The following is a 25,184-nucleotide window of genomic DNA, read 5'->3' as shown; positions in this document are numbered from 1 at the left end:
TTATACAACTGTAAATTGATAATTAAGTTTGGCCAAACGGACACAACATCTATTCATTGATTTCTTTTCGGAATTCTTTCTTTCAAATACAAATAGAAAGTTTAAATAAGTCGTATCTTGTTGGATAATTACACTCTCTTTCCGTTAAATTTATTGTAATTATACATAAATTTTTGATGATTTGAAAAATTATATCTAGCATCCCTGAAATTTGCTTTCATCTAACAAATAAGTTCTTCCAGTAATCAAAATTCACTAAATTTACTGATATTAATAAAAAAAAATCTATATTTGCTCATGATTAACTTATTATTGATTCATTATAGGTTAAAATAGTTTTTTTTTTTATGACCAAATTACCTTCATATGTCTTCACATATTAATGCATGTGAGTAGATATACCTTCACTGTTATAACGGTAGTTTAGTTGGGAATAAATTATTTGACCTGCAATAAGTCAGTAATAAGTCAATTGAGTTTTTCGTTAATATAAGTAAATTCATTGAATTTTAACTAAGGGATGGACTTATTTGTTAGATGAGAACAAATATCGAGCGATAAATGTAATTTCTCAAACAGAGGAGATGGGAGTGTAATTATTCCATACATATATATTTAAAAGAAAAAAAGAAAAAGAAAGAAAAACTCACTCTATATAGTCGAAAATCGAAATATTCCTTTGAAAAGCGTGGTTTAATTATTAGATAACGTGTTATTCATTGAAGTCGGAAATCCGCGACTAATATGATGTCCTGTTGAATTGGTAATTAGTCAGAGCAAGGAGGAGTTCCTTCAGGACACAACGACGTCGTAGCATGGACTCCGCAGTGTCTACTCTCTCGCTACGAGTAACTGAGGAAAAGCAGTGAAGTGAAGCAACCTGAAAATTGCAGCTCAAAACCCTAGTGAAATTCACAAGCAAATCCATCAAACAAAAGGAGAGCTCCAGCAGCTAGAATTCGATTGCGAATGGCGATATCGGGAGATCTTAGGGTTTCGGCAGCTCTGAGTCCGTACAAATTCAACCCACTTCGCACCACACTGCATTTTCCCCCTTCTAAGGTTTGTTTCACCCTTTCCCCCTTTTCAATTTCTCTACCATTCTATCTTTCTTTATTGGTTTCTACGATCAGTTTTTTGTTTCTCGGGTTGGGCTTCGTTCTCACATTGGGTTCTAGAGAAACTTATCGGTGGTTATTTTTTCAGCATTTTTGTTTTTAATGTAATTTCATATTTTATATGACTGCAGGAATTTTTCTGATAATTCCGACGGTAGGCATATTTTTCTTTAATGCGAGGGATTATTGCGTTCTTGCTGCTGCAGATTCATGGATCTTTTGATTTTTAACAAAGCATGTTGACACAACTTGAATAGGATTTGCGAATTTGCTTCTTGGGTTATAATTGAACGTGATGCGGCTTCTCTGGTTGATCTCCAAAGTGGTTTTATAAATTATGCCCTAAAGTTATATTACATTTTAGCTCTTGAGTTCTGTCTCTATGTATTGTTTTCTTTACAGTTTACACTTGAAATGGCCTGAATTCATGAATGAATCTTTCCTGAAATGTGGTGTATGGAGTAATCTGGATCTCGATGCAGTATAAGATAAGATTGTCACTTGATGAAATCTTGATGTCCCGATAAATCACACAATTACATGACCATAAAAATTTGAGAAATTAAGTTATAGTTGGAAACATGCTATATTGATGCAATTCTATTGTTCATATTACTATGATGGCTGCTCTGGAGAATATATTCCTTGAGGTGATTATGAAAGCTTAGTGCCCATTACATGTTAAAATCAGACTGCGTGAAACTTCATGTTTTGGGGTCAAGTTGGTTGCTCCGAACATTTCAGCTAATAAAACGGCCTGGTGTTTTAGTTATATTATCTGTTGATGCTTCATGTTGACAGTCTTGTTATTGTCTCTCTGAACAAAATTCCTATCTTTCTTCCAAGTGTGCGCATAATGGCTAGATCAACACAGCCAAGGATAGTGTTGTATTGATACATACATCGACCGCATTTTTGTCTGAAACATGCAATTCATTGCTTTACAGGTGGATTGTAATGTGTTTGCTAATGGTGCATCCAGTGTTTCTGAGGCTATGCCAAGATGTGTTCGTGCAGCACTTGATGTCCACAGCACAAGATGCCACTCTAGACGGCCTCTTGGAGTTTTTGGAGAATATAAGCTTTCACAAAATTCCATCAGCCAGGAGGTTGAGAATTTCCTCCTCCATGCAATTAACATGAACTTCTTCGAGCGTTTAAACTTGGCTTGGAAGATAATGTTCCCATCACCTACATCGAGAAAGAATTCTAATGCAAACATTGCCAAGCAACGTCTCAAGATGATTCTTTTCTCAGATCGTTGTGCTGTCAGTGATGAGGCAAAACAGAAGATAGTAAGCAATGTTGTCAGCGCGCTATCTGATTTCGTTGAGATAGAATCACAGGATAAAGTTCAATTGAGCGTCTCAACGGATCCAGATCTTGGTACCATTTATTCTGTCACAGTGCCAGTGAGGCGGGTGAGATCAGAATATCAAATAGACGATGAAACTGGAACGATAACAAATATCGAATACAAAGACACTGGAGAAACTTCTGGTTCTGTTGATGTCAAGTTTGATTTTTACATTCCTAGCGACAAATTCAAGGATTTTAGTGTGTGAAATGAGGCGATTCTTGAGAAGCTGGACGGGACCTGTATGTTTGCTCGATATTGTTCTTTTTCTTCTTTATCTTTGTTTTTGCGAGCAAGTGGGATGTCTTGGATTCATTCTCTGGGCAGAATATATTCTGTATATATATCTGGAAATCTCTTTCTACTTTCAAGGTGGTCTCAACTTTGAATAAATTGCTAACAGGGACAACGCTTCTAATTCTCTATATATATCAAACCAATTGTTTGGTTCGATTGATAGGTAAAAATCAAACCAAATTCGGTTTAGCTTTTTACTGAATTAGCTGATTTTTTTTTTAATAATAATTCCTACATATTTACATATAAATACAATAATATTTTTATATATAGTTTTTTATTATGATATATACATATAAATATTATATATTTATTATATCATATATATTCTTTAAGAAAATGGTATTGACTACGGTATGGTATACTTGTTTAATATTTAATCACTCCATTTGAAATGAATTTGAATATTAGTTGATCTGTAGAAATAAACTTTTTTTATTTCTTTGTTTTACCATCATATATATATATATATATATATTAAAAAGTTATTTTTGTCATCACCCATTTCTATATATATATATATGAAATCGATTTTATTTGATAATTGACGAAAATCTTTAATTCTAAAGAGAAGTACATTATCAACAATTTTGGCATCGCATTAGAGATCTTGATAATATTTGTATTTGTGGTTTGAGTGTTTTATTTTGTGTTTTGGAGATAGATAGAGAAAAATAGAAATAAATAAGTGTGTGTTGAAAATAGATGATATGTTTGGGTTTGTGTTTTGAGGTAATTTAAAATATTTTAAAATAAGTGGTGCAGGTTTGATGTTGGAATTTGAGATATAAAAATCATTATTTATTGTCAAATCATATCTTTTTTATATAGTAATATGTATATATATTTACTATGTTTAATATTGTATTTTTTTGAGACAAAAATCACTGTTTATTGTCAAATCATGTCTATTTTATATAATATATAAAAGTGTATATATATTATATATAAAAAGTTGAAAAATAAAAAATAATAAAAATAAAATATAAAAAAACATAAAAATAAATATTAAGTGTGTTTTATGTTGTTTTGGAAAATACGAAAACATAAAAATCAAAGACAGTGCTTAGGTTTAAACTCATAACTTTGTCCGACTGTAAACACACACAGCGGAAACATATGGCCCATTGTAAATCATCATCAGATGACTGATTCTGGCCCAGCATTGGTCCTAAATTGGGCTATGAGGTCTAATCTTAACGGTTTGTTCTCCGAGGAAAGGACTCAAACGATCAGGTTTGAGCGGGAAATTTCCAGGTTAAAATAATTCTGCACTCGAATTCAAAGTACTCCTTGTAGCATTTTGCTTCTCTCCATTTCGCTCGCCTTCAGATATTCTCGCTCTTCCAGCATGAGTACTTGCTTGAATTTCAGTAAACCGATCAAGGACGCCATTTCGAGGATTCGATTTGCTCCCGTTTCGAACAATCTCCTAATTTCCTCATGGGATTCGGTAAGTTTCGTACTATGACAAAATTATCCTGCCAATTACTAGTTAATTGTGCTCTGTAACACCTCTATATGTGTGTTGTGTAATGGATTTTGTAACTAACAGTGGGTGTTTCATATAATTGAGCAGAGTCTTCGACTTTACGATGTGGATAAATGTGAGCTCAGATTAGAAACTTCTGCTGAAGGAGCAGCGCTTCTCGACTGTTGTTTCGAGAGTGAGTCGATTGCTCTGAGTGCTAATTCCGATGGTTCTATTCTCAGGTCTGCCGTTTTTGTAATTATTGATGTTTTGGTATATTTGTTTGTATGACTGTTTGTTATGTCTGAAAGTAGCGACATTCTACATTTATTTTAGAGCGAGTAGGAGATTTCGGGCCTGTGCAAAATAATGTTGTCAGTTGAATTGTTTCCAAAGTCTCTTGCATTAACTACTCCTAAATGAGACATCGAACTTATAGCAGTTATAATTTATCCTTCCGCCTTGGCATGAGTGTCTCAACAGGAATGGTACCTGAATTTTAGGCATTGCAGTGGCAAAAACTCAGCTATAGAACACCATATGTTATATTCAAACAAATTATAGGACGAGGAAAAGAAAACAAGATAATAGAAATTCAAAATTTTTTTAGGGGAAAAAATTGCACATGACATTTGGATTTATTTATTTTTGGTTAGGTGGCAGCAGCCCTAGCTTGCGGTTGAGTAGGTCAATTTTAAAGGATTAAGTGTTGCAGGGATAATCTCTTACGTCATCAGTTTCAGGTTGAATTTCAACAGCACACTGAAGTCGTTTGATCTTCAAGAATTTCAAATAAAAGAGCAACTAAGAAAAAGTGGATAAACTCAATCTAAATGAGCTAAATAGATTTGCCACATCCTATAACGTACCAAGTTTGTCAAATAAGAGGAACTTGAATTATACGAAAGCAACTGTACTTTTAATACAGTTCACTTATGAGTTAACAAAGTTGTGTTGTGTAGAAATACTCTCTTTTATGTTCGTCAGTTCACATTCATTTGTTTCCATCTTGGGTTGAAAATGCTCTTTTTGTTGACACATATGATATAATATTTCCTAGGTATGATATGCATTTGGGAACCAGCGAAGCAATAGAAAATCATGAGGACTTAGCAACCTGTGTTGAATATTGTGAGGAAACAGGTAAGATATTGGTAACATGTAAATCCACTTATTATCTTCAAAACCCATTTTATATCAGCAGTGCCCTATGTGTGTTTTTGACGTACTGAAGGAAATGTGTTCCAATTCTATTTCTCGTCAGATTCCGCTTGGACCTAAAGCACATATGACCTATCTTCTTTAGATTGTATTCTTTTCTAGTATTTTCTTTTTTGGGGGGACAATTGTATGGATGCTTGGTCTAAGAGACTCTAGCTCCATATCACTGCCAACCATGAAGGAAACACATGAATCAGTTGATGAATTAGGCTTCTGGACTAAGATGTTAATGCGTAAACAGAGGGCAGGTACACAAGTAGTTTTATTGTTTTTTACCTCAATATTTTTGAAGTTTTGAAAATTAGAAATCAAAATTGGACGTGAGGAAGAGGCAATTTTCTTTTTCCAGACTACATGAAATGGTAATTTCTGTGGTATTAACATTCTTTTTCTGTGCCTGCAGGTCAAGTTATCACTGCCGGTTGGGATAAAAAAGTAAAGTTCTGGGATGCACGCAGTGGTAGTTCTTTTGGATGCTTGAGTAATGTGGATGTGGAAGTTGAATCTGTGTCAATTTCTGGGTTAAATTTGATGGTTGCTCTCAGGTCATCAGTGCATATGTATGACTTGCGTTATGGATTGGTTCAAGCAAAAGAATATTTTATGGACATAAACATAAAATGTGTCCGCTCAAATTTGGATTTAGAAGGTATCGCAGTAATTGCTGTATTTACTCCTTGTTTAAAATGCATGCAATGAGCTTCAGCAGTTTGTGAACTTAAAACTTTTACAATTAATTACAGTAGGCTATGCATCATCGTCACATCCATCTTAGTTGTCATACAATTTTAATCGCTTGGAACTGAAGTTTTGATAATTGATTTCACTGCCATACGCTTCACTCGCTAGCATTATATACTTCATCATTATCTGACTTGTTAGCTATATTTTGAAATGAAATCACTATGTATCTCTGGTTGATACATTTTGTTGATTTAATGTCAGAGTTGATCTTGATGATGATGCCTATTTATGCAGGATTTGTGGTTGGATCGACTGACGGACGAGTTGCTTTGGAATATCTCGGTAAATCCAATTCAACAAATGAGGGGTCAGTATATATTTCTGTGCTATAGTCCTCTGTTGAGCCTGTTTTATGGTTTTGAAGGCCTCTCTTGAGTCTTGATAACTTAAGGTTCTGATCGAATTCGAATTATCTCTTCTGAATTGATTGGTATGCATTAGGACAAGTCTTTCGCTTGAAATAGATATTAGCAGTATATGTTTTGTCGATCTAATATGACAAGAATTACCCTTGCTGGAATTCAATACCACATGAAATGTACCATCTTAAGATACAAAAGGTTGTTCGTGCTGCTGCACTCAGCATTGGCATTTGTTTCGTTATTTCAGTTTTCCTCTTATAAATTATTTGCTATCTCTAAACATTCCCTCTAACTTCATGAACTTTTAAAGACCTATAGTGAAATAGTCATACTTAATATTATCACCTAAGTTAGAATGGTTTGGATTCTTGAGTACCGAGGTGGTAACAGATGTGACACCAAAAAGATCTTGATCCTATCTTCCCAAGGAGAATAATGCAATAAATTAATGCATCGTTTACATATTGACGCTACCTAACCTCACATGCCTCTGAAATTACATATATCAAAGTACGAAGTTTACTAAAGGAGTCATTTTCAAACACTCTATCACGTTTTTCTTTTCACTGCAATATTGCTCTCTTCAAGTTTTGGCAATAATTCCTTCTGAAAGTTGGAGATTTTCTATCTTCTATTATCTTTTCTCGAAATTGATATCTTTACTATTCCACATCAGGCAACATATTTGCACCTGCATTTCCTGAAAATGCAGTACTGATGATGTGTGTATTTTCACGGCATGTTATACAAAGATTCACTTTAAGTCTTGCACTTCTACAGATATGCTTTCAGATGCCATCCAAAGGACAAGAATGGACGACATCACCTCGTTGCAGTGAATGATATTGCATTTCATCCATTGTATGTGCCATTTCATTTTTAGCTTGCCATCACAGACCTTTCAAATACATGACTGTGTCCTTTCTCTTTCTCAGTTTATGTGGTGTCCTCGTTACTGGTGACAATGAGGGCCATGCTACAATTTGGGATGTCCTGAATAGGAAACGACTATTGGAGGTATAGTTAACCTTAACTTCTGGGAAATTGGCTGTCCTTCCACAAGATGTGTTTATACATGTATCAAGTATCAACCCATCAACATAATTAGGATACATAATAATGAGAGTAGTTGGAGGATGATAAATTGCATCAGTATGCAGTAGGAACTGATATGAAAGGCAATGTTAATGGATTGCATCCGATGGTCCCTTGGATAAGCCTTTGGTTCAATCATAGAGTTTGCAGCTTTCTTCATTTTAGAGTTTAGGGGTGGATTTTACACAAACCACTAGGTTTTGCCAGCAAGACTAGTTATGAATAGACTAAGAGTACTCTGTTTTACTGGTCTATATCAGATTTTCATCCATTATTAACAGATGTATAGTGTTGAAATTATGCATATGCTTTTGTGAAGATTTAACTGCATCCATGTGACAGGATTTTAGGTTGCTGTAAGCTTTCAGCTGAAATTACTAACTTATCCTACACATTTAGATCTGTAACAACACTACTCTGTTTTTTCACGTTTATCAGCCTGATATATTTGATTTAGTATTTTTCCGATCCAAACTATTGGGGAGTTCTGATTATCTCATAACATTCCTGCTTCACTTTCAGTTGCCTAGATATCCAAACAGTGTTGCATCATTGGCATATAACCATGAAGGACAGCTTTTGGCTGTTGCATCAAGTTACACTTACCAGGAGGCTGATGAAAGGTTGGCAGGCCACTTTATCCATTTGTGTTTCTTTAAGTCTTACGAATTGATTTCCCTCGTGTTATTGTGTAAAATGCTGGTGCATGTTACTTGAGGTCATATACATGATATGGTTTCGGCAAATTCACTATTCTTGCAGTAAAGACTCTATATTTACACTTAACACTGCATGCCTTAGAAAGCACAGGAATCACACATGGCAGCACAAACAATACTTTGGCAATAGCTGACAAGCATACGCATAATAAGTCCACCCACTTCATCCACTTGACTATATCATGCATTTTCTTTTGTGACAGAGAAGAGCAGCCTCAGATATTTATGCATCACATAGATGACCGACAAATCAAATCGGCTTCTGCTAGTAGTTCAAAGAGGAAATGATTGCGTGAAGACAATAGAAACTAAGGTCACTGCTAATGTCTTTATTGGGCACAAAATCAAGTTTGCCTCAGACATTCTTAGCATCAGTTTCGGAAATATCCGCAACCACTAACATCTCGTTGCTTCAAACACTTTGTTCAAGACCATGTGAGTTATCCTCTCCATGTCTCTCCAAGCACTTTAGAAGCACAATTAGGTCCGTCGTTGACATAGAACTGCATTGTAAACTACTCCTTTTCCCGTTTGAAGGTCAATTAACTTATAGTCATCCCATCTGGAACTGAACTTGACGAGGTGAAGAAAGCAGCAGGAAATGTAGAACCTCGGACTTGACCTCACGTAGAAACTCTTATTTTTGTGCCTGACACATTGTTTCCCCCTATCTATGTTATGGTGTGCTCTAATATTAGGACAACTCTCTGCCTGTACTGATGTTCTGATTGTCAATGTAATTTGTTGCTTCAGTTTTTACTGCAACTGCTTTCAGCTGTGGCAGTAAAAGTAGTTTTTTTAGTATTGGTAAATGATTTATACAATGGGGGAGCCTACAACTCTACAGTTGACAACCAACACCTGAATTTTGGGTGCTGAAGGTGTGGTTTCAATTTTTTTTAAATTTATTATTCAAATTAAATTATCATTGACGATTTTATAAAATAAATTTTTAAAATAAAAAACAAAGATACGATTTTGTGTGGTTTCGGGCAGTTTGGTGGTTTTAATATTTATAACAAAAATAAGATGTTAAGACTAATAGAAATTAAGAAATAAAACAAGTGTTGGTATGTAGCAAGTAAGAAAAATCAATATTATGCACCATAAACTATCAACGTTTCTAAAATTTTATTTAGATTAAAATATAAGATTATATATATTAATCTAATAAGAAAATATTTGATCATATAAATGTTAATGATCGGTTCTAGAGAGAGTAGAGGTAAAAGGTAGAAAAACAGAACAAAGAAAGCAGTAAGAGAGAAAAGAGAGAAGAGGAAAAAAAAAATAGGGGAGAAAAAATGAATGAAAAATTGAGATAATCGTTAAATGGACTTAAAGAATTTACTTTTAAAAAAAAAAAAAAAGGAAAAGCCAATGGGCTTAAAGAATTAAATATTATATATATTTTGTATAAAGTTCAAGTATAAATTTTATAGAAATGGACTTTGTAACGTGAATCTATGATAAATCTGAATTTTGAAATTATATAATTCAAATACGAATTTTTTTTAAATTAATTATTTTGTTGAATTATTATATATATATATAATTTAAACAATTATTTATATATTTAGCGGTGCGCTGCAGTGCGAATTTTTGCAATTTTTTTGAGTTTTAAATTTAAATTAAACCAATAGTGCAATGTAATTTTATTCTAAATTTAAAATTACAATTTTGAAAAAATAAATAAAAATTGATTTGATTGGTGCGATTTTAGAAGGTTTTAAATTTTTCGATCACGCCCACTTTAACCCCAGTGTGCGTCCTTTAATCGATCCTGTGGTGATTGCAAACACAACTTTTGTACCATTTGACCCTCGTCCAATAAAACATACTTTGCTTTCCATTGTAATTATTCTTTATTTAATTATTCATTATGCATATTAAATCATTTTAATATCTTTTCATTGATTTAAATAATTGCGTTAGTTTTAAAATTTAATTCCAATTTGCTCTCCATAATTAATATAAAATTGTCAAGTCAACATCATAATCAATATTTTTTTTTTTTATAAAATGTATTCTTTTCGTAATTAATTATATAATTGTCGTGCCAAATTAAACCTGAAACGTTAGGCACGTCAATTATTCTATTTTATTTTATTATAATTTTTTTTTGCACTCATCATAAAAAAATAACAACTTAAATAATTAATAAAATTAGTTATTTATAAATTTTTTTTATTTCAAAAATTAAATATACGCATCGAGTGTGCAGATATCATTAAGTATAAATTTAGAGATAATTACATAATCTTTTTCCTAAGTTTAGTGTAACTTGACATACACCTTCTGTGTAATTTTGTACTTATCATACGAATCGAAACTACAGAAACTGTTTACAGGATAATCACATTCTCATCCTCTGAGATTTAATATAATTACATGTAAATTTTCTATAATTTCAAAAATTATATCTAGTACCTTTAAGGTTTGCTTCCATCTGATAAATAAATCTAACAAATATATTTCTGTTAGTTAAAATTTATCAGTTGAAAATATATTAATAAAAATCGAATGAAAATTATATATAACCCGATTTGATTTATTGTAAGTCAAATATACCTTTTCATGCCCAAATTATTCTCGTACATTAGTGCATTTGAGAATGATATATCTTCATTATTATAAGGGTAGTTTAGTCACAAAAGATTTGTAATCTGTAATAAGTTAATTGAAGGTAAAATGATATTTATTTAATTTTTTTTATTAATATTAACAAATTCAGTAAATTTTAATTAACGGGGGAATTTATTGATCAGATGGAAGTAAATTTCAGGGTATTAAATATAATTTTTTAATTTATTGAGGATCGATATATAATAAATTGAATTTCAGAAAAAGAGAGTATAATTATCTATAAATTTATGTTGTCGATATTTTTCATTTTTTTTTGTTTTTTTTTGGAAGAAATATTAAACACGTGGACAAATACAGGTGGCTGAAATAGATAAACCCAAAAAGAAAGCCCTCCTCAAACACTGCGTCGTTTTGACGCGAACAAATCCCAGCCGTCAACCGCTTAACCACACCAATCAACGGCTTGAAATGAATCCTGGCTTTCCCCTTCACCGAAAACCCTAAAATCTCCCTCTCCTACACTAACATGGACTCAGACGCTATATAAATGAAAACACCCTTCCCACTCTATCGCCCGCAGCCTCGGCTCTCAGCTATCACTACTTCTACTCCTTCGCTGCTCTCTGCAAAATCCATTTGTTTCACTCTCTAGGATGTCGGACGAGGAGCACCACTTCGAGTCGAAGGCTGACGCCGGCGCCTCCAAGACCTATCCCCAGCAGGCTGGGACTATTCGCAAGAACGGTTACATTGTTATCAAAGGCCGACCCTGCAAGGTTCGTTTTTTTTTCTTTTTATTTGTTTTGAAGTTGGATGTCTGGATTTTTATTTGTTTCAGCTGGATTGTTGTTTGCTGTAGTGCAATTGTATGTGTAGTTTCGATTCAGTTTCTCGTGTGTGTATAAATTGGCGTCGCTGTTGTTGGTTTGCTTTGAGATCTGGGTAGTTTCGTGTTCGTTCAATTGTGGGTTTTTGTTTGTAATTTCTGTTTGTCGATTGGCGGTGGTGGTTTGGGTTTTTTTGCCTGTGTTAGGTTGATTTCAGTTGCGGTTTGGCGGAAACGCTGTTTGTCCTGTTGGATTTGCTCTCTTTCAACAATTTATGTTTTAATTGCTTTTGAATTTTTAAATTCCTATATGTAGAACGGATTTATTGCAAAAGTATTTGTTGTTTTGATTTTTGTTTGCTTCGCAATGATTTGCCGCGTGCTCTAGTTTCCTATATCATTCATATATTATACTCTTTGTTCTATGATCTATTTATTTATACATGCGATCTGTCTTTGACTAGAAATTTTCTTCTAAAGTTCTTCGTAACTGAATGATTTGGGGAAAGATTTCAGCAGTAAAACTATTAAGCTTCAAAGTTATGATGTGACAGGTTCATTGCCTGGAAAACAGAAAGATTCTTCCAAGAGTTTGATCATGATTGCCAATTTATCAAGGAATTTGATATTATTGTTAAAACATGATTTTATTCTTGTATTTCTATATGTTAATATCAACATATCCTTTATTTCTTCAGGTTGTGGAAGTTTCGACTTCCAAAACTGGAAAGCATGGTCACGCCAAATGTCATTTTGTCGGAATTGACATCTTCACTGCTAAGAAGCTGGAAGATATTGTCCCCTCTTCCCACAACTGTGATGTATGCATTTTTGTTTTCGCTTATTTATGTATCAGTCTATGATTTTTGCCATGTTTACTCTGTTGCGAATTCTGAAGTTACTTTCATTTGAATTTCAGGTTCCACATGTTAATCGCACTGACTACCAGCTTATTGACATCTCTGAGGATGGATTTGTATGGGTCTATTTTGTTTAATTCAATTGTTAAATTGGATTATTGATATAGTTATTAATGCTGCTTGAGATAAATTCTGTAGGTGAGTCTGCTGACTGACAATGGTAACACTAAGGATGACCTCAGGCTTCCAACCGACGAGAATCTGCTTTCCCAGGTTAGACATATACCAATCTATTATAACTCAATGGCTTATCCAAAAATATTTTTCCATAAATGTTAAATCGTGTATCCTAACATATAAATGTTTTTGGGTGAATATACAGATCAAGGATGGGTTCGCTGAGGGAAAGGATCTTGTTGTGAGTGTTATGTCTGCCATGGGAGAGGAGCAAATCTGCGCCCTCAAGGATATTGGTCCAAAGTAATTTGGTGTTATATTAAACAATATTTATAGATTAGGGAATGATGGGAGGACGATGGCCAACTTATTATTCAGGATCATTGAGACTGAATGATTGATGGCTTGTGCCCTCGACTATTAAGAAACCACTTTCCTGTCATCAGGATTATGTGGGTTACCTTTATGTTTTTACTGTTTTTTCTCTCTTTCTCATCTGGATGTGTTTGGTTGGACCTCATCTTGTTTATTATGGTGTGGGGGTAAAATTACTTTGTTAACTCGTCATAAGAATGTGTTTTCACTTGGGTACAATATTGAAGTTAAACTTTGTTGCAAATATGTGATTGTGTTGAATGGTGATGATTCTCTCTCTACTCTACTGTTGGAACACCAAATAGAGTTATAGTGGTACTCGGGTGGTATTGATATTGGATTGTGTAGGTGGGGGTTTATGGCGTGTTGAGTTATTATATCATGAACAGAGAAGGGTAAATTGAAGAGTAGAACTGCTCAGAGAATAGTGAAGATAAGTAAATTGATTGATCCGTAAATTCCAATAGAGTGGGCTTGGGCTGTAGATGAATCACGTTTCACAAGACGGATCTTGGCAATGTTGGTGTTCTTTTGTGGTCGATGAACGCATGATATCTGACTTCGACTGCGGAATGTAGCAGCACGAATGTGTTGGGATATATACATATATTATTAATTAATATATTGATGGTTGGTAATTTAACTCTATACAATTTTAATTAATTCACTAAAGAAAACTTGAAATATTCACTATCAATCCAGAGAATACAAATTAATCAAACGTAATTGCTTTTCTGAATTGCTTCAGATTGCTTTGATATTAATATATTAGTGTAATGATTTGTATTATTGTCCCAACTTATGAAGAAATATAGTTCAAGAATTTAAGGAGGATATATAAAGTTTTATAATTCCACTTATTCTATATATATTTTGAAAAACATATATAAACGTAAATGTATTTGCGGGCATTAAACTTTAAAGTGCAAAAGGAGTGAACCAATGTATATTAGACTAATGGTTATGTTGAAAATAAGCTTTAAAATTTTTAAATTATTTCCAACATTTTATTTGATTTTAACTAGCCAGTTTAATTTGATATTTATTTGAGGTTTATGACCCTATTATTATTAGTGATTTAATTGTGATTTTATAAGGTTTAATAAGTATTTGACAGTTACATTTCATATATTTATGTGACCTATTTATAATTGAAATTTATTATGATATTATGAGTTTTAATTAGGCCACTTAATATTTTATAACGGTCAAAATTTTACAGCTATTTAAAGGGCCATTAGCTTCTTTCATTTGACACGTTGAGAGAGATATAGATTTTGTATAACTTATGTTTTGAGAAACATTTTATGCTCCCACAAGTATTTGTAAAGTTTTACAACGTGACTATGGATTGATTTCTAGTCTCCTCGTAGTCGTGTACATGGAATGAGACATTGCTGGGAGCTAATGGGGTTTTATTCTGGAGTCATGATCAACCGATAAAATCTGCACGTAGGAATGCAATCATGGCTTTAGGTCAGCGACAAGTGTCGTGACTCTCCATCGGTGCAACTTTTCTAATTTCTAAACTTATTTCCTTCATCTTCGTACTATATGTAATTGTGATAATATATATAATGATATTTTATATATAAGATTATTTTGAAATATGATTTTAAGCACAAATCACACCATTTTCCACAACAGATTCAACGAAAATTGAGGTTTTATAAACACATTTACCGCTATTAATTAAAAAAAGAAAAAGAATAAGAGGGAACGAGAAGATGTCAACATATTGATGTTTGTAATAATTGATTGTAATTTTTTTATTAATAAATCTGTAATGTTGATTATAATTTAAAAATATTTAAGTTTATAACTAAATAATTATAATATATAATATTATTAGTAATAATATATATAATTCTTTTTTAAAAGTTGGCTTTGCTGACGTATATCAGCCCACAAAGACTGACAACCACTAGGCTTTACTATTTTAAGAGAAATGTTCGACATGTAAACGACTTGGACAGTTTCAATTTTTTGTACTTAAGTCGTGGATATTGTCCAACGCTTGTAATAAAAATGTTATGCAGTTCAAAAACAAATAATATTCTTATTATAAACCCAATCCAGTAAGCGATTCAACAAATAGTAGTGATAACACGTCGCACATATTTCTGATATCAAAAGAGTTGTTATACGAAAAGATCTTCAACTAATGCCACATAATCTGGGTGAAATTACCTTATTAAGCAACAAGTAAATGGATTTTCGAATTTTCGTGTTGATTCGGCAAGACTTGGTTGAGAGGACATATCATGGTCCAAATAAGTCCAAATTATGAACCTATTCCTTTTTATTATTTAGCTAACACGTGCAAATGATGTACGATTTCCCTAACTACTTCCTGGATATCGCTCTACCAATACCTATAAATTGAAGCTTTGTGTAGTCATTTTGATAAACAAGTCTCTCATATTCTCTCACTAAATTTCTCTCGAATTTTAGCTACTTTTAAGCCCAGTTTTGCGCTCCACACGAATTTTAGCATTTCATCATCATAATCAAGCATTGTTCTCACATTATTTCAAGTTTTTTCTTTATTCATCCAGTAAAACCGTCATTAACTTAACCATCAAAATGCTAATCTCTAGCTTGCAGGTTAATCCTCGTTAATCTTATGATTGCATCAGAGAATCCTTTGACTCTTGTGGTGCAGCTAGACTCCTGTATGCATCACTTGCCCTGTCTCTGAAGAACATGAGCTAAAGGTGTGAGAAATAGCCAACTCTAACAATAGATGTGACAATAGCTCCATTGCGGGAGACACTTCCCTCCTTTTTGCAACAAGATCCAACGAGGATCAGATCTTGGGAGATGGCAATGTTCCTGCTCCTGATATCAATTCGTTGGTCTTACCTGTTGTCATTGCTTTGCTCTTCTATGAAACAACTGAACAAGTTCATTGATATTGCTGTCAGCACTGTCCTCCAAAACCTCCGTGCTCGTGTTGGAAACACGGGAGCAGGTCGAACGCCTCTACCCACTGTCATTACTCCGTTCTACTGTGAACAACTCAACAAGTTCATGTTCTGGGTGCAAGGGCCGTGCTAGGAGGTGGATGACGCACCTGGATGGAGAAGGATTCCTTGAAGAGGATGGATGAGCTAGAGAGAAGCAACCGCCAGCTGAAGGAGGTGGTGAAGAGGAGGGAGCAGGTCCTTGAAGAGGATATAAAGAGCATTCACCACCTAAGGGTAGAAGTAATCAACTTGCATGCGATGTTGTGTGAGGAAGGAGGGGATTTGTAATTATCCTAAAATGGAGGAAGTGACAGATATGTTGGAGGGTTTGTGGGTGATCCACCTAGTGGACTAATCCTTGGAGTTTCAAAACTTGTTGGCTGACTGAAAGGTTGAGAGGTTGAGAAGGATATGAAAGAGAAAAACCCGCATTTGTTTCCTTGTACGGGTAAGAGAATCAAATTTCGACAACAAAATTTTAATTAGGAGAGGAGAATTATAACGCCCATAAATTCATTATGTATAATAATCATTTATCAGCATAACGATATGGATATATGGTATGACGATTGATATAGTATTTTGTGTAATTAGAGATTCAAATAAACAAGATAAATTCTAGTAAGCACTTGAACATTTGAAGCAATCAAATTTACGAGGTTAAAATGAAAACAAGAGAAATAAGATCTTCTTTTATAAATGTATACTATACACTTAAATTTCGACAAGATAAAAGGGAATAAAGGTGACTAGTCTCTATTACGAGTTATCTTGAGTTATACTCGTCTAAGTTTATTGATTCTTACATCAATGAAACCTGTAAGATGTCTACTAAAATTTTGTAGTTTTGATCGGAAGCTAAATCATTCATTTTAAATAGTATATTGAGTAAAATATTTTGTTGCCCTATTTATATAGTAATCCAAACTAAGTATATTAACAATCTTAGAACATGAGCAATGATAGTTCAATTATGATTCTTTTGTAAACTGAAACTATACACCTAAAAGATTATATTTTGAAAATATTATGATTTTTAAAAGAGTATATGAGTTTTGAGAGAATTTTACGAATCTGTGACGGAGCACTCCAGGTTGTACTAAAATCTGAATAACTAATTATATATAAATCCAATTTTCATATGATTCTTGTTGAAATGAAACTAGATGCATATAAGAGTATTTTGGAGGGTAAATGACACCTATATCAGTTATATTTTGGTCTAGGGAGAATTTGTAATGATGGAGTTGTTGCGGATCATTATGAGACGTTCCGATTTGATTGTTGATTGTAGTTGAATTATGAAGTTGTTAATGTGCTGATGGTAAAAAAAGAAATAAAAAGATGGCTTACCTAACCTGAGGCACATTCAATGATTTATGATGACGTGATTGGTGACGAGCCGTGTGTTGTCATTAATTAACATAGATGATGTGATATACGAACTGTGTGCTACGTGTATGATGGATGATGTAATATCATATAAGTTGTGTGCAGTGTGATATGATTGATGATAGGATATCATACAAGTTGTGTTGTGTGATATCGAAAAAAAATAGGAGATGATAACAGCCGGCAAAATTATTGAATACACTCCAACTAGGCTATGCATGACCCCAAGAAAATAAACCATAAGTATGTGTATATTATGTTGTAGTTGATGCGTGATTCTAGTATTGATTTTTGTATGATTATTGGTATTGGTACTTTATATTTTGTAGAATTTACATAACAAATGTTTGTTGATCGGTATCACTACATGAAATTGGTCTTTTGCGTATGTGCTCATATGTATTCGATTATGATTTGTTTAATTATCTATTTTAACTGGTTTGTAGACTTTGTCCGTAAAATACAGTAATAACATATTATATAACACAACAAATATGGCCAAAAATTAAATTCATGATATTTAACGATACATCGACTAATTTTATTAACAATAAATTACAAAACAATCAACTAATTGCTTTCTAATCACCTACTTTAACAGAATTTAAGTTGTCTAGCTAGGATTTTACCACGGTAATTTTGGAGAAGAAGAGAATGATAACATTTTTTAACCAACTTTCTTAGTGCACTTGACTTTCACGTGTACTCTCCCCGATTAAGTATTTAGGCGAGGGATTGTTTTTTGCCACGTTTGGTACTAATTTTTTAATTTCAACGGAATATGAGACTAATTTTAAAATCTCAAAAAACATGGGGTTAAGTTTGAATAAATCCTAAACTACGGGACTACTTTTGCAATTTTGCCTCTAACATGGATCGTGGGTTCCATCAATTGGAGACCAATGGTAATTGAGTACATCTCAGTGTTTTCACGTGCCACTTCTGAATTTGATGAAGTCTGGAGTTACGACAGCAATGGGACAAGTAACACGAAGGGGTAGAACAGTCATTAGTTAAAAATTGGTAAAGACACGACATAATTTACCTGATATCTCAATGGCAGAAGTATAGGATTGCTGGAGTTTACACATCTTTGTTTTGTCTTTCCTTAATGGAGGTTGCTGCCTATTCTATTTGGCAAGCCGAATGACGGTTCCGAGCCAGTCATCAGGTATATTTTCTTTCAGTTGCCCTTTCAAAGCCCGCACAGAGTGTTTGGTTGTTGCCTGCACGGGCGCATCAATGAGCATGCTTAACTTGTATTAAAAAAGATCATGTGTTGGGAATTTGAAAAAGATGTTACCTTCACAATATAGACATCAATCCCTAATTTAGCAATCACAGCAGCTTCTGATATTTTGGTGATCATGCCACCAGTCGTGTCGTGAGCTGCTACGGTTATCTCAACTGTTGAAACCAATTGCAAAGATTAAAGAATGCAGCTCAATAGAGAACTTGGATGACTGCACAGTTCCATCAATTTATCATGATCACATGACAAATTATGTGGATAAGCTGGTCTATGTGAAGTGATGAAGTAGGGAAGCATTTTCAAGTGACTCACTTTTAAAGAGGCAAGGTTCAGAGAAAAAGTGGTTGAAAAAATTTATTCATCCATGGGTGCCTGAACATGGAATGTTCCCAGTGCATAATTGAAATGCAAAGAATCTACACGTTCCATGCTTCTAGAGTAAAAACAGATCATTCTTATACACCGTGTACTGTTTGAAACTTCTACATTACCACCAAAAGGATTTCATTTTCGTTTAATGAGCATGAAAGTACAACGTAAAACTAGAATTGTGATCTATGTAAAACAGCAAGACTCAATCAGCATGTCACTATTCACAGACATGTTTTACACAAGTCTTGAGAAAAGCCAGCAGTTAGCAAATCAAACATAAGGGTTTGGGGAAAAGACACATTATCGTAGAGATTGATGAGAATTATAAACCTTTTACTGACCTTGCTTGCTCGTGTCTTGTAATTTAGGTTTTATGACAGACCAGCTCCCATCTTCATGCACAGCTGTGTCGTGTTGTGCATAATCAGTCATCATCTTAGCTCAAAATGTAAGCAACAACATGAGAAGTATATTCTGTTTAAAATGTGCAAAAAGGCTTGATCAGATACTTACCAATTTCCCTAAGAAGCGTGGCATCAGGTTCTGATGGTGGGCGGTCATATACCCCCAAAACATCTGTCTACATTGAGCAGCGTATAGGAGAAGCAAATGTGTTCTTGTATGAGCAATATACAATAAGGTTGTCAATTTTAAGACATGAGAACAACGAAATCTATCGAATAGAAGCGTTTGGGAACAGCTGAGATACTCTGCTATTAGCAAAAGGTTTCAGTGTAATGCTTTCTCTTATCAGGAACCAAAACAAAAAATGGAATAAGAGTAATCGGTGGCTGGCAAAATAATTTAAATTCTGATTGTAATAGAATGTGTATGTCCATGTGCTTGTACATAACATCAAACCTCAAAAAGATATGAATACAGGCAAGTTAAGAGCCACCTTGTAGTTCGGTTGGGTTACCTAAATACCTTTATGTTTTTGTACTAATTCATACTACAAATGATCAGTTAATAGAATTATCTTTTGTCATAAACAAGAACAGTTTGTCCGTCACATATTTCGATGACTATATCTCCATGATAAAGCACAGGAAAGGATGAGAAAATCATTGTAAGCAGAGGATACAAGAAAAACAACATATTTGGGTCTTAATTGTTCTGCCAGATGACGAATGATTACGTCTCCACTTAATATAGTGCAACCCTGATGAAAAATCACATGAAGTCAGGGGATGCAAACACCAAGAAAATTAACTTCGTTAAATATAAAAATGTCCAACCAGTGAACTATCCAGTACGGCATCTCCATGCAGAACCTGGCATGTTGATAAACGACCATCATTTGCAGATTTTATAATAGATTAAGAGGAATAAATAAAGACCAATGCGAACACAGAGCAAGAATCAAGCTAAAATGGATGGCATGAAAAACTCCAACCTAAAAGGAATCAGTATATACTACTGAAAATTAAGGGAACATGCATGATGAATGGCTTGCCAGTGCTATTTAACTGAAATGGCACATTCACACTTTTCTCTAGAAGAAGGTACTAGTGTGAATAAGCATAAATCATAGAGCGCCTTCTTAAAACCTAGTGGCCAAAAAGATACACAATTTCAGGTAAAATTATTTGAATGTCCAGCCAAACAATATCAGATTACACTGTGTGAGTAATGTCTGTTAAGCATAAAATTATGTTTGCATTCTTAGGATCTAATAGCCAATAACATATGCAATTTCAGTTAAATTTGTTTTAATCTTCGGCCAATCAGTACTTGATCACATTGTGAGAGTATTATCTGCTACTTAATTATGCACTGTTATTATTTTCAAACCAGAGTCTCTGTCACATTAGACTGCCAGTGTACGTCTTCAGGAAATTGAGTGCAAACTCCTTTTGCACACAATTATCCAACAACCTACAAAGATTTGTGTTTCTATTGCTACAAGCAGGAGAGAATAGAAGATATACAACTCCTAAGCCACATGCTTCTTTTAAATCTTAATGTTTTTTCATCACGTCCAAGTGGAAACAGAAGACCAAAGCTGTATCATGTTGCTTGAGTACCCAATGCAACAGTATACAGTTTTAGAACAGTGCTGTATAATAGAAATCGCAGAGTTCCATTATCCAGAGGCAACATAAGCCTTCTTCAGTTCCATCATTTTTCTACATAAGGACAAGGCATCGCTGATTTATTCTCATTTATAAGCAAATGAATGTCAAAATTGTCTTTTCAGCCTTCTCGACGATGTCAACCCACCCCATCTCCCTCCACTGACCCTGAAGAAGACCATGAAATTTGGGTTTTATCCAATACAAGATTTAAATAATTTTTTTCTTCTTAATAATATCAGTAAGTATTATTATCAATGCCAAAACAAATTTTAATGTCCTGGAAGGGAGAAACGGGAAATGAATAATAGAATTGAAACAGTTTGAGTGGGCCTTGAAGCCAACACTATATACTTTTTGTTGTGCTCAATTAAAGGACTAAAACTCACAGGTACAAATCCGGTGCCTATAGCTTTAACCACGGTTGAGATGTCTGCAATAGCTATCTGTGAAAAATCAGGGTAGGATTTTCTAAGATTTTATCACAAAGAACTATCTATGGAAGACAACTGGCAGCAGATATATTAAGAAAATTGCAACAGTATTCTGTATGACTTCTAACATTTCTTTCACAAGTTGACCAGCCACATGAAAATGGAGACATTCCAATAGAAGGGATACCCTCTGTAGAAAGAGATAAATAACATATGTCAAGGGAAAGGACATATTAACAAAAAAAGCGAAAAAGGAATTCAAATAAACTGGTCGGCAAAAGCAGGAAAGTATAAATAATGTGTCAAAGGAACGACTTAGTACCCAAGAAAAAGAAAGGAAATTGAAATAAATTGGTTAGGAAAAGCAGGAAAGAGTGTCTGTCCATAAGCATACATCAATGCAAATTGGCTACAAAAAGTTACTTCACATTCTACTGCATGTCCATTTTCTTAGTATATTAGACACATGACAATAGGGGCACAAGCTTTGAAGCTAACTAGGTAAGCTATTGCAGATATATTTTTCCTATAAAACAAGTAAGAAACTCCAAAAAAAATATCAGTTGTCTTGAATGCTAAATATTTCAAATGGCTCAATGAATGCTTATTATTCAGAAATTTGATCAGTGTGAGATAATAATAATCTTGATAAAATCCAGTGGGGAAAGAACAAAAAGTGCTGGAGTCAAAAGCAGCATGACAGAGACTAACTTATGTGTATATAATATATCTATGGCATTCCCAATAATAACCATTTATCTGTAGTGAATAGAAATAGATACAAATCAAGATAAATGAAATCCAGAGAAACATCAACAAAAACAAGCAAACAAAATGAAAATCCGGCCTCCCCTTGCTCATCGTCGTGTAATGCTTAACAGACCAATTTCAATGATAATTTGTTAGAAAAAATGAACAGAGATGCAAAATGTTAGGGACTTAAACACACCAACAAAACGAAAAATGCAGAAGGAAAAGACAAAACATTTGATATCAACTGAATGCATGGACCAATTCATACCTTTTGCAAGAGCTCTAACAATTTCAAGATTGAGGGATGTGACCTGAAATAATTAATGTAAAAAGTTACTGGAACTGCACTACCAGAATCAGTCACACGTACCAAATATATATTATGCATGAACAGGAAATTACCACATAAAACGCCAGTAAGAGATTTTAAAAGGATAAGAATATTACCGAATGCTACAGAAAGTAGGTAACACCACAGATATCTAATCATATAATGCCAATCTATTCAGATAAAATTACAGGTAGATCTAAAGTCATGGTAGTACAACCACCTAAAAGCCCAATCTAGGGAATGGCCCCAAAAGAAAGCTAAAGTGATCACCACAATGAATCAAGTTCTATTAACACCAGTTCATCAACTAAAAGTTGATCGAGTTGACCAAATTCTTACTCAGTCGATATCTACAGAAATAGTGGGAATACTGCGGCACAATATAAAATGGCCTTGTACCTGGCCTGATGCAAGTTCAGCATAAGATGATCTTCTAAAATCAGCAGAAAATAAAAGCCAGAATAACAAGACATGAATAGAAGTAAATGGACACTTTTGGTCTTACAGATATCCGTGTAGCTACAAAACCAGACTTGACAAGAGGTTTGCTCAATCCACCCTTATGAACACCTGACTTGCTTGCTTGAAAGTGACCAAAAGAACCTGAGGACAATAATCATGAGCTATTTGTCACGATTTGACCAGAAGTTCTATAACAACAGGGCTAGGGCCTGCTACATTGTGCCATAGGACACTAAGTCTGACAAAACAGAGTCTTGATATATAGGAAAAGTAGAATGTGGTGCGAAGAAATGCTTTCTGATCCTCAATTTAACTCGTTCAGAGCAAGCATGCAACCAAAATTTTGGAATAGAGGGGACAAGAGAAAAAGGAACAGAAGCAAAAAGACTTTGCCAATCAGTTCAGTGCCAATATAACAGTTTCATGTTTCAGAAATCCTCTGAGTCTATGCTTTCTAATTGATCCATCTTTTAACTATACTGTTCCAGTAGTTGTTTTCCCCTCTAAAGTTCTCCTGTGATTTTGACAGCACTTTCCATTCTAACAAGGTGACACATTCTTTATCCACTTTTAAGAATTGAGAATTATGTAACATAAATCACTGAAAGAATCAATAAGAACCCATACGTAACTCAGTAGTACAGCAAATCAAGCTAAAATGCCAACCTGCACCATGAACAACTATAAAATTTTTGGAGTCTGATTCCAGCTGATCATCAAAGTCATCAGGAACAGTCGGGTTTTCCAAGGATCCAGGCCTTCTGCTCCAATCCATCCCATGGCAAGGCCCCAAAATCATCGCTTCCCTTAGTTGTGATGAAACTGTGTTAAGGTTGTCCTCATTGATTGTCTCTAACTCATTTTTACAGGTAATTGCCGCACCCCCTGCATTCCACAAAATAAAGTAACACCAACGAGATTACATGTCCATGGAGAACATCTCACACGATGCACATAGACAACTAAATATTAATTTTTTCATCTTAAATGAATTATCTCTCATATGAAATGCATGATCCAAATGATGATTAATGAAAGTGCTCGGATGACCTTTCTGTTCCAAAAATTTAATGCTGGCGTGCACATCAAATCTCTAAATAGAATCTAGGGAATTACTTTCTCTTTACCAACAATAATACTATGCTTGAACCTTGGATTCAAGACCGCTATCATTTGAAGCAAAAGCAACATTTTCCTTAGTATTTAACGTGATGAAGTCATGGACCAACATTAGCTGAAAACGAAATTATTCACAACATTAAACCACAATTCCTGAAAACCTCAGGTTTGCATAACGTAGATAGTATCACTCCAAAATAGGCATTTCCAACAAGTAAATTCGGAGTGCGAAACATCATTAGGCAACTAAAGTCAACTGTGTAATACCTGACATGGTATCTCAAACACTTGAAAAGTGCCAACAAAAGATTAAATTGGACAAAGAAAAATGTCCATGAACCAAAGTTAAATAGATTAAGACGAACCGATTAACTCAAATCAATTGATAACTTAAACTAACAAAACAAGCAGATATATGAATAATTAAAGCATATACTCTCACCGAGCTTGACGATGCATTGCAGAGGTTTGGTCCACGCAGCTGTGCGTTCACGGTGCTCATCCATCGGCTTCTTATGCTAAGCAATCACCACGCCTCCGGTAGTGAGAACTTTTGGGAGTACACTCTAAGCGATGTGGCTAAAACCGAATTGAGATCAAATTACTAGAATACCCTTTTCTCTTCAACAAATGTGTTGGGTCATAGGCCTATATTAGTAAAACTAACACTTAATACTAATCACCCATATTATTATTATTATTATTTAAAAATTTACTAAATACCCTCTAATTTTAACGATTGTCTACTAATTAGCCCATTCTAATAGGTTTTCATTCATTTTTTATGATATACTGATCAAAATGCCCTTGTAAATTA

General features: G+C 34.0%; 4 protein-coding genes across 5 annotated transcripts; 3 read left to right on the top strand and 1 right to left on the bottom strand.

The window, feature by feature from the left end:
• Positions 1–758: 758 nt before the first annotated feature.
• On the top strand, positions 759–2,846 carry LOC105160007 (cell division topological specificity factor homolog, chloroplastic). Its single transcript, XM_011077251.3, has 2 exons — positions 759–1,062; positions 2,066–2,846. The coding sequence occupies exons 1-2, from the start codon at positions 970–972 to the stop codon at positions 2,681–2,683; spliced, it is 711 nt and encodes a 236-aa protein (XP_011075553.1). The 5' UTR covers positions 759–969; the 3' UTR covers positions 2,684–2,846.
• Positions 2,847–3,898: 1,052 nt separating this feature from the next.
• On the top strand, positions 3,899–9,149 carry LOC105160006 (Transducin/WD40 repeat-like superfamily protein). Of its 2 annotated transcripts, XR_002286984.2 has the most exons (10): positions 3,899–4,225; positions 4,352–4,485; positions 5,304–5,386; positions 5,868–6,113; positions 6,443–6,515; positions 7,351–7,431; positions 7,506–7,587; positions 8,188–8,288; positions 8,588–8,819; positions 8,922–9,149. XR_002286984.2 is itself a non-coding variant. In XM_020693429.2 (9 exons), exons 1-9 carry the CDS (start codon positions 4,124–4,126, stop codon positions 8,670–8,672), a joined length of 987 nt encoding a protein of 328 aa, XP_020549088.1. In that variant the 5' UTR covers positions 3,899–4,123; the 3' UTR covers positions 8,673–9,149. The 2 variants fall into 2 exon arrangements, 1 of the variants encoding a protein (XP_020549088.1); XM_020693429.2 differs by having other exon boundaries at positions 8,588–9,149.
• A 2,367-nt stretch (positions 9,150–11,516) lies between these two features.
• On the top strand, positions 11,517–13,454 carry LOC110011879 (eukaryotic translation initiation factor 5A-3). Its single transcript, XM_020693431.2, has 5 exons — positions 11,517–11,746; positions 12,495–12,617; positions 12,716–12,772; positions 12,855–12,929; positions 13,039–13,454. Exons 1-5 carry the CDS (start codon positions 11,624–11,626, stop codon positions 13,138–13,140), a joined length of 480 nt encoding a protein of 159 aa, XP_020549090.1. The 5' UTR covers positions 11,517–11,623; the 3' UTR covers positions 13,141–13,454.
• A 5,110-nt stretch (positions 13,455–18,564) lies between these two features.
• On the bottom strand, positions 18,565–24,966 carry LOC105160005 (Amino acid kinase family protein). Its single transcript, XM_011077249.3, has 12 exons — positions 24,810–24,966; positions 23,915–24,133; positions 23,292–23,389; positions 22,724–22,766; positions 21,831–21,892; positions 21,658–21,714; positions 20,432–20,467; positions 20,278–20,355; positions 19,707–19,773; positions 19,535–19,597; positions 18,873–18,976; positions 18,565–18,795 (listed from the first exon to the last, which is right to left on the bottom strand). The coding sequence occupies exons 1-12, from the start codon at positions 24,871–24,873 to the stop codon at positions 18,700–18,702; spliced, it is 987 nt and encodes a 328-aa protein (XP_011075551.1). The 5' UTR covers positions 24,874–24,966; the 3' UTR covers positions 18,565–18,699.
• Between the last annotated feature and the right edge of the window lie 218 nt (positions 24,967–25,184).

The sequence above is a fragment of the Sesamum indicum genome, linkage group LG4 (assembly GCF_026168435.1).
Source record: "Sesamum indicum cultivar Baizhima isolate 11 linkage group LG4, ASM2616843v1, whole genome shotgun sequence".
Lineage (NCBI taxonomy): Eukaryota > Viridiplantae > Streptophyta > Magnoliopsida > Lamiales > Pedaliaceae > Sesamum > Sesamum indicum.
Note: the sequence above shows the minus strand (reverse complement) of the source record. Positions and strands in the feature narration are given on the sequence as shown.